At 47.9% G+C, this 18,000-nt stretch overlaps 1 protein-coding gene across 1 annotated transcript in view; it reads right to left on the reverse strand.

Moving 5' to 3' along the window:
* Positions 1-18,000, reverse strand: part of LOC119441619 (uncharacterized) — a 98,311-nt gene that overhangs the window by 34,897 nt on the left and 45,414 nt on the right. The window contains exon 2 of the mRNA XM_049661463.1: positions 15,201-15,776. Within this exon, the coding sequence (XP_049517420.1) occupies positions 15,201-15,756 (556 nt within the window). The 5' untranslated portion in view covers positions 15,757-15,776. The remainder of the gene's footprint in view (positions 1-15,200; positions 15,777-18,000) is intronic.

Raw genomic sequence — 18,000 nt, forward strand, 5'->3', positions numbered from 1 at the left:
GAAACGTTCGATTGTATAGCCCGTACACTATAGTTCCCATTCTACAAGAAAAAATTGGAAAACAAACAATGCCTTTAATTATTCGCTTACAATATTTTTTAATGTACCAGATTTCCGCAACAAGAAAGGGAACGTGAATATAATGGAGTTATGATCTCACTAAAAAAATACATCCAAGCCATTGTGAACCGGGCACAGTCAGCGTCACCGACGAAACCCTGCTCAAAAAAACTCACCATAGCATCTCGTATGCGGTTACGTCCGTATCCTTTGAGATACACAGATATTTAACGCCTTGCAGACCACGTACGATCACCTAACAAACTAATGACACCGGCGCACCCATTGTTTCAAGCAACAGCAGCTACCGCAGCGGCCGCGACTCGTCAATTAGTTTACAGTAACGTTTATTGAGGGGGGAGGGGGCGCACCGTTAATGAATTATCACTCCAGGAATTTCTGTTTCCTACTCGAAATTCAAACTGTATCTGCCATATTTTAGAAATGAAATTTCTTCTCAGGTATTGAGGCGCTAGGTGGTAATGCATGATTTCCGTTAAGCCGTGCACTTGAGAAAACACGGTCACACAGATATGAATGATGAGAACATCCAGAGGCGCTGAAATGGAACTAATGCTTAATGACCAGGAACGCGCTTCTTTATTACGTGTTTGGTAAGCGCATGCGCTAGAATAGCGGCAGTGCGAGGAAAGAAAACAGTGAAAAAGGACGAAGGTGACAATCACTGTGCGTGCTCAGGGATATAATCAAATGCCTCCCACGTGAAAAAATATTTTAGGAAATAATTTCTGGAAAAAGAATCGAATCAAAGCTGCATATGTTTGTGATTGGTATTTCAGACATGACGCAAGGAACATGGTCTGTGAAATAAAATAAATTATGGGGTTTTACGAGACAAAACAACGACATGATTATGAAGCACGCCGTATTCAGAAACTCCGGACTTATTTAGCCCTCCAGGGGTTCATTAACGTGCACCTAAACTAAGCAACGAGCTTAGCGCAGTCTTGCCAGATTTGGCTTTATGTAGCCAAATTTGGCTAGAGGAAAAAAATTTTGGCGTCGACTTGGGCTAGTTGGCTATGTGGCTATATTTGGGCTACTGAAAATTTGCGAGCTGGCTTTGTCTGGGCTATAAGTGGCGCCCTAATCCGCGCTCCAAAGTAGAAGCAAATCAAGTCGAAACAAATCTCGAAGGCTATCTTTTAGCTGGCTGAGCTGGCTGCAGGCCTGTGCTTGTGGGCGTGCGCGAAATTCTCCCCCCCCTCCCCCTTTCGCTGTGCCGTTGTCTGAGCCGGTGGCTTTGATCTTTGAAGCACTTAAAGTTACACTGGGCTATTATTTGAGCTAGTAACATTGTCTAATCTTCGTGTAATCGGTTTCAGTCATCAAACACCCGATACCCTGGCATCGGGATGAGCCTGGGAGTAGAGGGAGGCATAGCACACAGTACTGACGTGGCTATGCTCAGAAAGGAAGAACTGTAAAATAGGGTCGTAATGAAAGAAGGAAAACACGGGTATATGACACGCTCCAGTGTATTCATGACCATGACTACTGGGCGAAGTATCGCGCCGGGCACCGCTTTCGACCTGCTCCAGGTTTATCAGGGTAAGCTTTACAGCCTTCTTCCTGCTCGTTGGTGGACGCGCCGTCTTGGGCGAGAGGCTGGAAAAAAATATATCTGCCCACTCGCGTTCAATGAGAAGCATTATAAGGAAGCAGAGGCATGCAGCGCTCTACCTGAATGATATTGAAAATTCTCATAAGATCGGTCGAGTCCATGAGAACAGAAACCGGTGTCACTAGAGGAGAGTCGAACCATGGGGAAGTGGGCCAAGTATGCGAGGAAGTATAAAAAAATTAGCAGTGGCTTAGCTCGGCTATGCCAGGATATACGTAGCGTGAGCGAAGGTTCAACTGGTTATTCTTAGCTTTCCTGGTTGTCAAGGATTAGCTTGATTATCATGATTGCTGCTGCTTCAATGACACACACACGGTGTACGCCTTATGTGACACATGTATATATATATTTTTTTTTGCTCAACGTCTGGTTGCTTTCTATTGCCACAAAGACGGCTCGGTGGTCAGTGTAGTAACACGCTGCCGTCTCTATGGCCCCAACGCAGTATTTTGAATTGATTGTCTGTCTGTGATACACACGATCAATGGTGGTTCCCCATTGGGTCGTCTGTACATTTGGAACATTGGCTAAGTCCAGGTTAAACGTGTCCTTGAAAGGAACACCAAGAGAGTCTGGAGCACGATTGAAGTCACCAGCCACCACACATAGTTCACTTGCCGCACGACTAGGTATAGACGTGGCCACTACGTCTATAGTGTCTTTAACTGAATTGTCCGGCGACACGTACACGGCTCCGATGACCACACCCCTTTCGTAAAGCTGAACGGCACAGGCTTCACCCTTGGGCCACGCTATGTTTGGCAGTTCACTGGCAGCAATACGGATCTGAACGAAGGGAATCCGTGGCGAAAGTAAACGTTCGGCCGCATCGTTCAGAACCGGTAGACCTGGTGGCATGGTCGGGTAACGATACCCATTGGTAACGCTAAAGAGCGGAATCTTCTGCTTAACGAGAAAGTTCGTTCACATTGTACAAACCCGCGCCACGGTTTCACCCCACTCAGGCGGCGCCGCTAAACTCAACGTTTCACGCGTGGCACTACTTACGGGCGTCAAGTATTTCATGTGCCACAGTCTTTCAAGCACGTCGCACACATATCCAAACGGATTGTTTACGAAGTCCGCCTCGAAGGTCCGAGTCGCACTGGCGCTTTCGCTAAGTTTCACCGTATAGTCTGTCAATCGGCGAGCCTTGACGTCATCGACGACGTCTTGTTGCTGCTGCTGAGATGGTCGGGAACGTCGCTCAGCCTCATGGCGACGCCACTTTGCTAGACTTTCCTCCCTTTGCCCCGGTGTCTCCGCAGCACGTTTAGCCTTCTTCTGTTCGTTATTCCTACGCTCAACCGCTAATTGCCAGGCGACTACTTCGGGATCCGATGAGTTAAGCTTCTCCGCTCTTCTGCGTCGCTGAGCAGCAATTTCGCACTCCTTCTCCATGGCTATACCACACTGGCAAACGCCCTGCGCAAACGATCAAACGCCGGGTCTAGCGCAAACGCCGGGCAAACGCCCGGCGCACCAGCTGTGTGCCGTGTGACGTCACTGCTCCTCGCGCATGCGCAGCACAGCTCTCCAGGAGCCACGCGCAACTGCTCAACCTCGGCCAGTGTAGCTCACCCTACAAAAGGAATGAGAGCAAGACCCCGAGCTCAAAGGTCGGTCCTGGTGCTTTTACGTAGAGATAGTTTGCCCGTAACGTCACAGATGCAGGTACTCATTGTGCTAATATCGAAACATGTTTGCCACGATAACATCACTGCATCACGTCACAAGAACATCACCTACCGTGTTAGCTTAGCAGGTGAGGTGTCACGCTGCTTGCTCGAGGACGCGGGTTCGATTGCCGGCCATGGCGGCCAGCTTTCGATAAAGGCGAAATGCAGGAACATCCGGGAACATAGATTGAGGTGCACGTTCAGGAACGCCATATGGTCAAAATTATTCCGGAGTCCCCCACTGCGGCATGGCTCAAAATCATATCGTGGTTTTGGCACGCAATATGCCATCAATTATTATTAGCACATGAACATGGTTTGCTTTTTCACAGTAACCTGTTTTCGCAGGATTACCACTGTTATGAATTTGAAATTTAGCTTTGCTCTGTGTGCGCCGTCGCGGCTTTTACCATTTCGAGCGACTTACGTTGGGGACGTGCTCGTCGCCGAAAACGACTGCGCGCTTTCTACACTGATGTGCCGTATTGTGCAGTAATCTTTTAAAGCTTCGCTTACACCGATTCAGACCTTGATAGGCATCTGTCATCTCTCACTTTTTTAATGCAGGTTCTTGGTGTGCTAGAGACCTCAGATGGCGGCCAAGTTGATGTAAATCGAAACTATATAGAGTGTGTCCCAGCTAACCCGAGCCAAGCTAATTGAGAAAAAAACTGTCAGCCCTTCCACTGGGATGGAGATGGAAGACCAGCGAAGCTGTACTATGGTGGGAATTATGTATTTCCAATTATGACTATTAAGATGTGATGGTGTAATTTGTTATATGAACGAATAAAGAAATATGAATATATATGATCCGGTGGTTTTCATTTATTTAGTGACCGCAGGGACCATGGCCTTATGGTCGCTACGGAACACCGCCATAGGGTGTACGGCAAAGGTTGGCACGTTCTTTGTAAACACGTCACTAACGCCGCGCGCGTTCGGTGCTAACGCGGGCAAGACCCCGCCGCTAGGGAGCCTACATGCAAGCGCTTGCATGTAGGCTCCCTAAACGCCGCCGTCGACAACAGTTGTGCGGGTTGTTTTTGTGACCGCACACAACCGCTGTCAAAAAGCTGACTACGTGAGGGAACGGCTTAGCGCCGTTGTCGACACTGTTAGGGGAGAGGTGGGCGAGAGCCCAGAGAGAGTTAGCGGCACAGGCGGCAGGGGCTGCAGAATTTAAGCGTCTCTTCCTTATGTATAATAAACACCTCCCCAGCAGGGCTGCGCGCATGCGCCCCAGTGGGAGAGCGGGCACGCACACGCACAGTCTAGGGTGCTTCGATGCCCTCCTCGCCCACCGCTCCCCTTCCACTGGGAAGTCGCGTTTCCGCCGTGCGTTCGCTCCCCGTGAAAGCGTGCGTCCCTCGCCCTGGCGCACTCTCAGTCACATATTGACCGTTTTCGCGGCGATCCCGTGGGCGCTGCCATGTTTTATCAGGTGGTGACGCGTCCATTGCTTGCCTCAACTGCCTCCGTTGCCTCCTCGTTTACGATGGAAGTGTATGACGCCGGCGCGGCTTAGAAAACCTCTGTTTTCGGAGATATCGTAGACGGTGACTAGGTGGACGACACGAAGCTTTGATCACAGCTTCAGAGAACATGCAAAAGCGCTTCGGAGCTGATTAAGCAATGTTCAAACGGCGCAAGCAGCGTATATAGTGGTTGTTCTAAAAACGGGTTCCAAAAGCGGGGCTAATTATGTATTCCAGCTAATCAAACATTCCGCTCATGAATTCAGCCAGGATTATTGTGTTTTGCTCTTGGTTCTTTATTCCGCCAATATTATGAAGCAGTGGCTGGTCAGTTTCTGACTCAGTGAAGTTCCTCGGTCCGGCCACTCTCTGATTATTTTCTGCCTAACCGATCGCGGGTGTGCTCAGTTCGAATAGATTTGTTCTTGCTGTGCACAAGGCTTCAAGCTTAGCTGTTTTGTACACTGTAATACCTTGTAGCAAATATATATCAACTAGTAACTCGCTTACTCTTGTGGACCATCACGAAACATTCAGCTTCCACCATTCGTGCGCCATCGCTGTAATCTGTCATTTATCGTGCGTATACAGTGCGCATATATTCAAGTGTGCGCCCATTCACTTATTCTTGATACGTGGGCGATAGATTGGGCGTAAGTTTTCCTGCCATTTGGGACAGGTGTGTAGATAACGTGCGCGAAATTTACTATGACAGGAGGCGACGCTACTATCTTTGTCATTCTTTAATGAGTGGTACTCACTCTTTCCGACGTTCTGGGGATGAAGCCCTTTCTTTGAAGGTTAGCGATACAAGGCTGGCGGATGAGCAAACTTATGTATCCTCGAGGAAAGCCGTACATCACGAAGTGCCGGTAACACGTTGTGACAGTGGCAACAGCGGTCCGCAAACTTGGCTACACAGATTCATTCTATTGCTTAACATGCCAGTCATTATTTTTGCAGCCAACTACTGCACACGTCTTCAATCCACATGATTAGATCTAGCATGATTGGAGCACAGTGTTAGCGAAAACTCAGTTGCATTTCTGACAGCTGATCGCACAGAAGCAAGGTAGAAGCGGTAATGGTTTCGTATTCGTGCGCGGTCGCTGAGGAAAGGCATGGCGCGCTGCCTTGAGCGCCATCTCGTTTCTCTAAAACAAACTGCTCCGCAAAAAGCGTCAATAGATTTTGCCAATGAGATTTCTTTTTTTAGGAGCGAAGCTCCTTAGGCTCTCATGATGTCCAGTTGTCGCGGTCGTCGTCGTAGCTCCCCGTCGCGCACGCAGCGCGTATACCGACTGCGCGCAGGTGTTGCGCTGCGCCGGCGCCGCTCCGAAACCCCTCTCCGAGCAAGCGCACAACGTCATGCGCAAAACCGTTCGCAGAGCGCGCGCAGCACGCATACCGACCGCGCGCAGGTGCCGGCGCCGCGCTGCTGTAGCTACACTTAGCACTGCAGTATGGAGGAGCGCGAACGTAAACGCAAACGTGGTGACTCTGATGCTACACTTCGAGAACGAGACGCGGCAGCCCAAAGGCAACGCCGCGAAGCTAACCCCGAGCTACGAGCACGAGAAGCAGCAGCACGCCGGTAACGGCTGCAAGACCCCGAAGCACAGTCTCGTAATCACTTAATAAATATTTCATGAACCTTTCATAATCGTCCAAGGAGCTTCCCTCCATCATCAGCATTCACTTCGTGAATCGGCTGCCAATTTTTCTATTGCCGGCACGCGACCATCGAAGAGTGAGCCCTTAATAGCTTTGCTGTAAAAAGGAGAAAACAAGATAGAACGATGAGACAAAGTGTGTTTTGCGCAAACTGATGAATATTTCAGTAGCCTTTTTTTTTAACAAATTCGAGAAAATTATATTACTAATTACTTGCGCAATTGCCTAAGATCTCATGTCAGGTTGTGCATCACATTCGAAAGCATAATGCACAATTGTTTCGATTTCGCTATGTCTTTCTATTTACTGGTACTTGAGAGTTTCCGGGGCCAACTTCTTTCCCTCGCTTCTGCAAGCAAGCACAGTGGCGCTTTTGTTGATGCCAAGGATCGGCCATCTGGGACGTTTTGCGACGATGGGTTGTGCATAACAGGATTGCGGTAGTGGAATGTGAAAATAAATGTATGTACAAATGAGACTGCAAATAAACGTGGCTGTATTTGGCTACACGTTTTTCTTGCTCTTTTTGTGTCTGGCTACGTTTGGGCTACAATTTCTTTAGCTTTGGGATACGCCGCCTCGTCCAACCTGGCAACACTTGCGCAACGCGATAGCCACTGGGCTGTCGTGGCGGGTAAAGCGGCAGGTGGACATAGCCGAATCCGGAGAAGCGTATTTGGAAGAGTGATACCGCGTAAGAAATCGAACATCAAGTGACCAGTCGGTCACGCTATCAATATAGAGTTTTAGCACACAGTTACTGTCTTACCATTACCGACACCAGCAGCCACGGCTGTACATGTATGGTTTGTACCGGGTGCAGGTAAGTTTACCGTAGGTTCCCGTGGCTGTGCATCATCAAGGTAACGGCTGCCCACTTCGATCCTAGTTTGGCTGGATTGCTTGCTCTCCTTCTCAATGAGCGAGAAATAAATCGTAAAAGCAGCCATTGTTTAGTTTCATCTCACGCTGAGGACAATGTACAAGAAGCGCTGTACTTGTAGTTACAATTGCGAAGAGTTGTTTACCGGACGGTTCCCAAGTGCTACCGTGACTGTGTATCATAATGGTAGTGCCCAAGCTGCCCGCTTCAACCGTAGTTTGGCTGTGGTTGGGGCGTATTACGAGAGATGGTGCTAGTGTTGCGCGGCTGACGCCACCTAACGGCGGGCTTGCTTCGACGCGAAAGGGAGAAGGCGCTTCCTCTTTGACGTCGGGTCGGCGGGCAGTGCGGAACTTTCGCGCGAACCCCGACCCGCTTCGCGGGACTCTCCAGGAAAGGCTTCGGAGCTTGGCACCGGAATGGAGACCACGATCATCATACGAACGCGCCACCGTTGGCGTGACCGTACACGCGAACAACTAGGCGTCGGTTTCCACCATGGGGCAAACATATTTGCTCGCTATCCGGTCGCGGTGAGTCGGACCTCCTCATTTTGTGGCGTGTCCATCGGCGTAGTAATTCGGCTAGCAGCCAATAGTGTATTAAAGGCGCAGTAAACGCCCTTTTGATTGTTTCCACTACTGCGTTGTCGTTCGTTTGTCCCAAGAGCACATGCAGTTCGCCCACACATCTCACGCTGAGGACTATGTACAAGAAGCGCTGATTTTGTAATTAAAATTGCAAAGAGTTGTTTGTTTCAGCGTTGCTAGGCCTTAAACAGGGATGGCGAAATTTTTTGGCTAGAAGGCCGGGGTGACAACCACACTATGGGAGTGTCGGGGGCCAGACAACAAAACAAAATATAAGTGAAAATAGGTTCGTAAATAGAGGTAACTGCACCGGGTGTTCACTAAAACCTTTATTGGAATTATACGACGTGCTTTTCTTCAAATAATTTTTATGTGAATTACTTGCATTTACCCTTTGGCAGCGATGAAAAAATCATGCATCCTAAACACCGCTGTATATCACGTTGAGACTAGGAACCCTAGCGTTGTCTCTTAGTTCGTGCTCCATGTCTCAACTTTTCTGTTGCGTGTCGATGTTAACTGTAGCAGTTTTGTTGATTTGTTACTTATTCTTACACTTGAAAGCACCCCCCGTAAACGCACTTCCTGTCACTGATACACGTACTCATTCCAGAAAATAATTTATACATTTTCATACACGTGTCGAGTATATGCTTCCAGATGTCTTGTTTATGAGTTATTTTAATGCGATAGGCATTTATCAGGAACACCATCCACTTCGCGGTACGTTTGTTTGTCCGTGTCTATCTTCTTTCATCTCCCCAGCGACCCAAGTTATCTACTAGCTTGGGCCACAAGGTATGCGCTGGCTGCTTTCTTACTGAGCAGGCGACATGTGCCACTAAGTAAGTGCCCGAATAGACAACCTGCTCCTGGCTGCCGTTTGGCCATCTAGACAACTTGGGTCGTTGCGTATGCGCCACTGGGTATTCGACCGAGAAGACAACTTCGGCAATGCGTACGTCAAACTGGTGTGTGCCCCTTCTTAGCCAATTCTCCCGGAATTGATGCCTGACGACGGTACAAGTGGTCATCATCAAGTGGTCAAGTGGTAAGTAGCCTTACCACTTGTAACCACTTCTAAGTACCACTTGTAAGTACAAGTGCCACTTGTACTACAAGTGCAAGTACCACTTGTAAGTACAAGTGGTACAAGTGGTAAGTAGCCTTAAATATAATGAAGCAACAGCGCCGCCTCAGCGCTGAGGGCGGCCGCTTGGTGGATAGGCATAGCTATTCATCCCGGAGTCGCCGCTAGGCGGCGCCGCGTGTCCAGAGAGAAGCGCGAGAGGAGTCTAGCTGCAGCACGAGCCCCATGCACGAATCCATTTCACGTGTGTCTTTCCCTGAGTCCTCTTACCGTCTCCGTGCCTGGCTGATAAAAAGTTGCTCAATAGTTTAAAGGATCCAATATTACACACCGATCATAAGATTGCTAGTCGCATTACTGTAGCCAATGGTCTCCAAAGCATGGATACGCTGCCATTTTTTTTTTCGCTATCATGGGGCTCCCTGCTCTGCCTACTCGAACTGCTGCGATAAGTGGTTGCAACGTTAAAACTGGTGCGCAGGAGGCGCACCTTCAATTTTTTGTAAAAGTCGCATTCTAAAGGATCTGAATGCACAAACGCCTGTATATATTTATTTCTGGATGCTTACACCAATAAAAGGCTTTATAAATTCATCGTGATGCCACTATGACCGGATGCTAAGCTCTGCCATTAAATGAGCGAACCAACAATTCGACCGTGGCCTCATTACTCTTACGCGTTGTGCCCTCGCCTTTTGACATCACAGGTCCTTTCCGAGTAAGAGCCACAAAAAGTTCCTATGTACCTGCTTTGAAATTACTTATTTTGTTGAACTTATTGTCAGCGTTTACCATTGCTTGGTAGCACTTAGATACTAGTAGTGTGCCTTTTATATCTTACAGTTTACAGCTCATTATTACACACACGTGTCTCTGGTGATGCCGTGCGACCTTGTGAACAGGCCCTGGGCCGTTATGAAGTAAATATTGGGACGTCTAGGATTGTGGTTCTTGCTGGTCATCCACCGCACACGACCAGTCGATTCTGGCAAGTTCGAAGGCAGAGCATCGCTTCGAATGCTCACGCATCACGAAAAGAAAAATAATTGAAATATAATCTTTGCAGTGCATCGGCCCTAGCATCATGTTCACTATAGTTTGTGAATCATGCGCTTCATTTTTAATCGCGAGCATTCTTTGTGCCTCAAAGCAGCGGTAAATAGCAAAGGAAATATGTTTAGCCCATTCATTGTGGGGTTATATGAGCACCGCAAAAATGATGTATACATAAACGTATTCCTTCGCGCCGATAAGTTAACATTTAAACCAGTGCCTTCAGAAAAACATCAATGTCTTCATCGTATGGCTGAGTGCCTCTTGCATTTCTGTAAATGGCAGACAAAGTTGTCACAATGTGACTTGCCAATTTTTATGCAGAATTGTTTGGAGTGCGCATACGGAACAATAGAAGGTGGGATCTGTCGCTTGCACTTCCAAACACTTCGACGTCGAGAAAATATCGACGTTGCCAAAGCGGAGCTGCACACCAAAGGCTGATAATTTAAAATGCATTAGCGTCTCACGCTATGTACCGACCGGAATGCAAGAAAAAAGAAAAGAAAAAGAAACTGCGAAGTACGCCTTTTGAATTCAAAGAACATACACAAAGTCCTTTTAGCTTATTTGGTTCATGCAGCGGCCATTCTAGCATTTTCACTTATTGAACGTGAAAACATGGTAGAAAGCTGATATTTTGTTTTGTATACAGATATAGCCGACATAAAAATACGAAATAGCGATAGAATTGGCAGACGTCGGGGCGAGAAAAAAGCGTCAGTGAGGTAAAGTACACAAATATGTAGCTTCAATTTCATTCTATACAGCTCATAGCATAGCACTAATATGGAGTTGAATAAAATTTCGTGTTTGGTACGTTTGCCCCTGCAATGCACGGAGAGATGGTGTTTCATGAAAATTTAAATCGGCAATGCTTTTGTGGAGAATGCTTTTCTTCTGTTATAGCATTATCCACCATCCCTGTACTCTTTTTTTTTTTTGAAGTGCTGCAATCTGGAAATAAAAGGACGTGATGGCCAAGAGTTTGCAATCGGTTTGCTGCATCAGTCATTCCTTAACGGTAATTAAAATGTAAGAAAAGATTCAGATCAATTCCACTATGTGAAGGTGGATGGCCACCAGAGCTGTATGAAAAGTCTATACACTACCGATGACGTGTCGTGTGCGCACCGATGTTTGTGTAAAATTGAATGACGAACCTTTCCAAGAGAAATGCCAGGAACGACTTCCCGTCTGGCCGAGACCTGTTTATGTTGAAATCACCCACAATTACGACGGTACTCGAGTCGGTAGGGGTGATCCAACCAAAGGTGCATACGCTTGGAGCTTCCGGCACGATCTTCGTTTGTATTACGAGCCGCCCACCGTCGCCGCGCACATTCCCGCTCCTGTTCACGACGGTGTTCTTAGCAGGTGCCCTGTTCTTCCGTAGTCCTCACCGTACACGGCCAACACCACCTAGTTATCACAGGCCTACGCACTCCGGTCTGTGACGCCATGGCACCTGGCCCGAAATTTCCATTGCTAAGGCTGGCGTGACGAAAGCGGTGACGTCAAAATTATTGTTGCTTACGCGGGAGCATTCCTATTACATTTTGTGGCCGTCGGGCCAGCTAGCATGACGTCATTACCGGAGTGCGTAGGCCTTGTGCTATCCAAGTGGTGCTGACATGGCGTACCCATTGCGCGGGGGGAAGCGAACTGAGATAAGGTTACGTGGTTTGCCTATATAGAGCCTGTGACGTCAAACCAAAATCCATCCTAAACACTGTCTATTCCGGTTTTGCTTTATTTTCTTACGATATCTTTTTTATCGCAATACATTTTGAGACTTCTCGCGATTAAACGCAGCTTAGGCATACCCGGTGATACGCTTTTATCACCGTTTTTATCCCCGGGATCGGCCGGTCGTGAGCTCTGGGGCTGCCGCCATGTTTTTTTCCTACTCACCCAAGCCGCAAGAAACTAGCGTTTAACAGCTCAGCTGTAAAAGTGCGATTTGTTGGTGGGGCCGCGTTCAGTTAGGCTCATTTTGGTTGCGCTTATCTGTTGCGTCATGTTGAGCCTCTGAACGTCACAGCGACAGTGCTCAATCTTTCTATAACTATCGGTATGTGGAACTCGTGCCACGGAAACGCAGAACCGAACTCCGAAACGGCGAAACACGCTGCGTGCATTATCTATGCTTTCGGCACATTGCAGCGAATCACGGCTTAGGTGCACCAAACGTGCCTTTGTGATTGAACTTTGAAGAAACAGCTGTGCAATGAAGTTGGGCTATGCTTTTGTGTGTGTGTGTGATGAGGAGAGTTCCCACTATGAACAGCTCCTCAGTTTGCGTTACTGCCAGGACTGGTTTGTTGAGCGTTCTTTACCTCCCGGTACGCATATGAGTCGGACAACTATAGTGTAATGAAAACGGAGCAGTGATCTTCAGCATATTGACATTTAGAGAAGTCTCCTATAGGTTTTACACGACAAACACTGCGTTATAGTAGCACTCCTAAGCATAAACAATGCGTATGGTGCGATAAAAGAATGGTAGCGCAATGATGTAGACGGTGATGATGCAAAAACTTGCCGATTTCCTCACTATTTCTACAGGAACAGATGAAGATTGACACCTCGGTCCAATTACGAATGTCTACTGCAATATATACATGTACGGCTATGACAGGGCCAGCGTTCTGGAGGTCCTGCTTAGAGCACTGCACGGGCCAATTTTTCCAGCCCGGGCCCGGCCCGGGCCCGTTTTTACGTTGGGCGGCCCGCCCGAGCCTAATCAAAACATTTATGGCGAGACCCGGGCCCGGCCCGGGCCCGGAAATAATCTACGTTACCCGCCCAGCCCGGCCCGCCACCCCTTTACCTTAGGCCCAAGCCCGGCCCGAGCCCGACTCGAAACCGGCCCGTACCCGGCCCGAGACCGAAAAATAATGTTTTTCGGAGTTGAGACGCCCGAGAATAACTCGCTGCACGTTACATGCACACCACCAGAAAGCCCGAACCCGGCCCGGGCCCGCGTCAAAAAACCCGAGCCTGGCCCGGGCCCGGGTCAAAAAGCACACGCCGTGCCCGAGCCCGTGAAAAAACTGTTCTACCCGGCCCGGCCCGGCCCACGGGCCGGGCCGGGCTCGGGCTTTTGGGTAAGCCCGAGCCCGTGCAGTGCTCTAGACCTGCTCTTCTTATTTATTTGAGGCAGTGATAATAAGGAAATAGGCTCACAGGCGAGATATTGTATGCCATTGAAATGCAGCACAGAAGGCAATCGCATTGACCATGGACGAAGGGTTTAATTACTTAATTAGCTCACGCATATATTGTATATGTAAGGAATAAACTGATTAACTCATCTACAGTTTCAGTAGACGGGTGTTTATGCACCTGGACTTAAATTTTTTTCTGTTTTGGCATGGAACTTAATGTTGAGATGGCGTGTGCCTATGTTCTTTGTCTGAAAAACCACCGTACGTTTACCGCAGACCAGGTTACCACTGACAAGTGGCAGCAAATATGCGGCTGTATACACATGGATAACGCGATAACTTCAGCAACCGCTGGGGGCTCTATCGTAAGGCTCGCGTGCTTTACGGACTTCACATGTCGATGTCTTGCACAGGAGACAAATGTTGTCATCATCATCATCATCATCATCATCATCAGCCTATATTTTTTACGTCCACTGCAGGACGAAGGCCTCTCCCTGCGATCTCCATTTACCCCTGTCTTCAGGGGTCAAATGTTGTCAAGCACCTAACAAAAACAAATGTTGGAGACAAGTCTATTTGAGAACTTGTGAACATGCATCACTATAGTTACGATAGTATACAAATATTTTTTCAATTCTATCCACGGTAACAATGCACATGGGTGTGCAATAAATGTAACCATCGCAAATCGGGAAATGAGCATTGATGACGTGATTTTTAGAAAAAAACGTAAAAAAACATGTTTGAATCCATATAAATCGATGCTTTATTCGAGCCGCTAATGAAATGCTCGGCCACTAACGGTGATGCGTACAATTTTGTATGCTTTCAAGCGATATCAACGTGTAATCGCTTTGAATGTGTTTTTTAACCACCAGAAAGGCCACAACCTTATTCTCATCCAATATTTAAATTAATGCACGAAATAGCCCACAAGCTATGCCAAAATACAAACTTGCCAAAATACAAGTCAGGTGGATGCACAGTGCGAGACATATACGCAGCGGGGCCACAAAGACGAAGGCCATGTATGATGCCTGTCGAGGAAAGAATGCTGATGACGGCTCTATGCATGGGAAAGTACGACGCGTTTCAAACAATATTTAGAGACTGTACCTCTTTTGTCACATTGGGACATGCCGAATCTGGAGGATATGCCAAAACCGGTCACATCCCCTGTGGCACACACAAAGTGGCTCAATCAAAGAAACTGAAGCGAATCAAACAACCCGTTAAACATTAAAAAATACCTAATTTTTTCATTACCAGACAGAGGTGCTTTACAGATGCCTGTGAGCCGACATTATGCTCGTATGTTTAGGTTTTATGTAGGAAGGTTTTTTGTTACACAGAACGGAAGTGTGCACATTTTGTCAGCAAATGAGGTTTGAATCAGCCCGTTCATTAGTACTTTCATTCGGCACTCATTTAAAGTGTCTACATACATATATCCACAAATATATCAACTGAGAAACGCCGACCCAAAAGCACCAAAGAGCCAGGCAGCCAAGCCAAACCTGGGAGAGCAAGTAAAGTAGGCATTGCTTAAATAACCCGACAATGCAATTCACCGCGCGCCGCCATGGAATGGAGGTGCCAGGTTCACAATGTATCAGAAGGGATTAGGCTTTCGTTGTCAATTTAGGCTATGATATTCGGGTCAGCTCACTGGCCATGGGGAACGTTCAAGTCATGACCTGCGATGTCGAGGTGTACCTCCGATTGAACCGGCACACTGGCGTTATCTCTTCTCTCTTTTTTTTTCATCCTTAAACACCCTTCCCCATGTGTGGGGTACCAAACCGAACGCGCGTCTCATTGACCACTGGCATTTTCATTCTCTCCTCTCTCGCTCTCTCCCTCGACAACACTCACCGAACATTGGCTGCTGCAGCCTCCTCCTCATGCTGCCAGCTGTGGAGTGGACAACGCTTCTCTTGGGCAGGTACATCATCACTTGGTCGGCCTCTTGCTCGTCTCCCTGCTCCTCCTCTCCGGCGTCCTCATCTGCCACGCCGCCGTTGCCGGCTGCGCGGCCATCATGGCGGCTGTCATCCCGCTCGTCGTCGCTGTCGTCGTCGAAGAATGAGGACGCACCGACCAAGGGAGCCTCTCCGGCGTACTGCTGCTGCTGCTGCTGTTCGCCCAAGAGCGCGGGGAGCAGCCGAGCCATCCGGCTGGAGAGGAGCCGGTAGTAGAGTCTCTCTTCTGGGCTGCTGCTGGAGGAAGCCACCAGGGGCCGCCCGTGGAGTTCCTCGGGGTCCCTCCGGGGAACTGAGGTCCGCTTGGAGGCCCCATAGTGGTGCTGCTGGCCCTGGTGAGAAGAGGGGCCGGCGGAGCCGGGGAAGTGGGATGACCTCTGGACGTTCTCAAGGTCGAGGCAGAGCGCCAGGCCCGCCACCAGGACAAGCAGGGAGCCGCTGCGCAGCATGCCGGCGGCCGTGCCCTAGCCTGCACAAATACAAGCAACAATAATTAAAGCAACTCCAGGGGTTTACATTTTGTTACGTTTGAACGCATTGACAATTCTTCTTGCGCTTCTTTTTTACTCGTATAAAACCACGCCTCCGCTATGGTTGGGATACACTGCCATGCTCGACGAGTACTACAATACGTTGGGAGTCTAACGTGAAACAATCCTCTCGAAATAGGCCTCCAAGGTTAGTTTGCCTTAACTTAAAACAGCGTTGTCAGATGCTTGTGTCTATTCGTGTTGTTACGTGTGCCCTGATTGGCGATTTCACGAAGAAATTAACCGTATCAAATTTTAGAGTTCAGGAAACGGTTACAGAATCCTCGGGCGGCACGCTCAAGTTCTCCATCGAGAGCACTCGAGTATGTTTCTTCGGTAAATTGTTATTAGTCTAATTTGCTTGATAACGTGCCTAATTACTAAACCGAGGTAATTTAAAATGTGTGCCTTTATAGTAAAAGCAATCCAGAGGAAATCATTGAGTCATCTAATCGTTCCTATTTTTACTGTGAAAATAAAGTTAGATCGGCCGAGAGTATGCAATGTAATTCATTCCTTGTTTCTCCATTAGAGCTTTTCCAGGTCCACTTCCATGTTGCTGCGCTTCGTGAAGAAGGTATCCATTTTTCGCAGCTCATTCCTTTCTGCGAATTATACCAACAGCTCTCCTCTAGCGTTCCTAGAATCGATGCCGTAGTTGGCAATAATTGCCTGCTCACCAGCCTGCTTTTCCCCCACTTTTGCATTGAAGTGGCCCATGACTACAGTATACTGAGCTTGCACCTTTCTCACTGCTAATTCAACATCTTCATAAAACTGTTCCATTTCTTCATCATCGTGACTGGAGGTTGGGGCGTAGGCTTGTACTACCTTCATTTTATACCTCCTATTCAGCTTTATTACGACGACTGCTACCCTCTCATCAATGCTGTAGAATTCGTCAATGTTGCCCGCTATATCCTTATCGACTAGAAATCCTACCCCGAATTCACTCTTATCTGGAAGACCTATGTAGCAGAGGACGTGGCACTTAGCCAGAACTGTATAAGGCTCACCATTTCTAACCTAACTAAGCCAATAATATACCAGGCAATGCCTCAAATAGCCCTGCTATAGCTAGCCTCACTCGATACGGTGCGCGTGTTTAACGTTGCCAGGTTCAGTTTCCCGGGAGATTGCAGGGGAGAGGCCTTCGTCCTGCAGTGGACATAAATAGAGGTTGATGATGATGAAGATAATGATGAAGTAGAATAACCAGGGATAAAGTGCCTTAGAAAGGCTGGCCAACGTTTCGATAGGTGAACCTATCTTTGTGAAAACCCTTTGACAAAGACAGATCTACCATATCGAAACGTTGGCCAGCTTTCCTGGGGCGCTTTATCTCTGTTTATCCAACTTCGATACAACAGTGTGCTAATCCATCTGCTGGATCCCTTCTTGATTTCCTATTGTTTAGGAATTAACTTCAAACGCATTGCGTTACTCGGTATATTGACTAGTATAGTGCTGTACAATCCCATAAAGAGGTTAAATATACAGGGTGTTTCAGCGAACACTATCAAAATTTATTTAAGGTTGCCTATGGGAGATAGCCCAATTCTAGTTAATGAGCTGGTCTACTCGAAGAGGCGGACATTACTTGCACAAAAAATTGAAGTACTTTGGGAATGCCAACGCCATAAGGAAGAAGGACCAAGAGGAAGGGGGAAGACAACAGCAGGACCCTCTGAATTGGGGCGCCTCGCTGAGATGGCAAGCCGCCCTCCTCAGCGAGGCACCCGAGGACCAGGTGTGGACCGTCCAGCGGGGCAGGGCTATTGCCGAGCATCTCTAAAGATTTCTCTCCGGCGATGGACCCCTGGCAGCCTAGCCCCGGGCACCAACAGCCATAACCGTTGGACAAATAAAGTTTATTCCTATCCTATCCTATCTGCCACAGGCAACCTTTACGAATTTTGGGAAGTGTTCGCTGAAAAACCCTGTATGTTCAAGCACTTTAACTGACTTCTGCATGTTTGCATTTTACTGCTTGCGTACATAGTTATGCCGATGCAGATGTGGGCTATACTCTGTTCTCATTTTCGAAATAAATATAAATCATTCGTATAACTAAGTCGCGTGTCCACCTTTTCTCCCGTCGGCGTACTTATTCCGCACTGTAATTCAATATTTAGGTTTAGCTTCTCTCATTAGGCTTCAACT

The sequence above is a fragment of the Dermacentor silvarum genome, chromosome 2, assembly GCF_013339745.2.
Source record: "Dermacentor silvarum isolate Dsil-2018 chromosome 2, BIME_Dsil_1.4, whole genome shotgun sequence".
NCBI classification, from domain to species: domain Eukaryota; kingdom Metazoa; phylum Arthropoda; class Arachnida; order Ixodida; family Ixodidae; genus Dermacentor; species Dermacentor silvarum.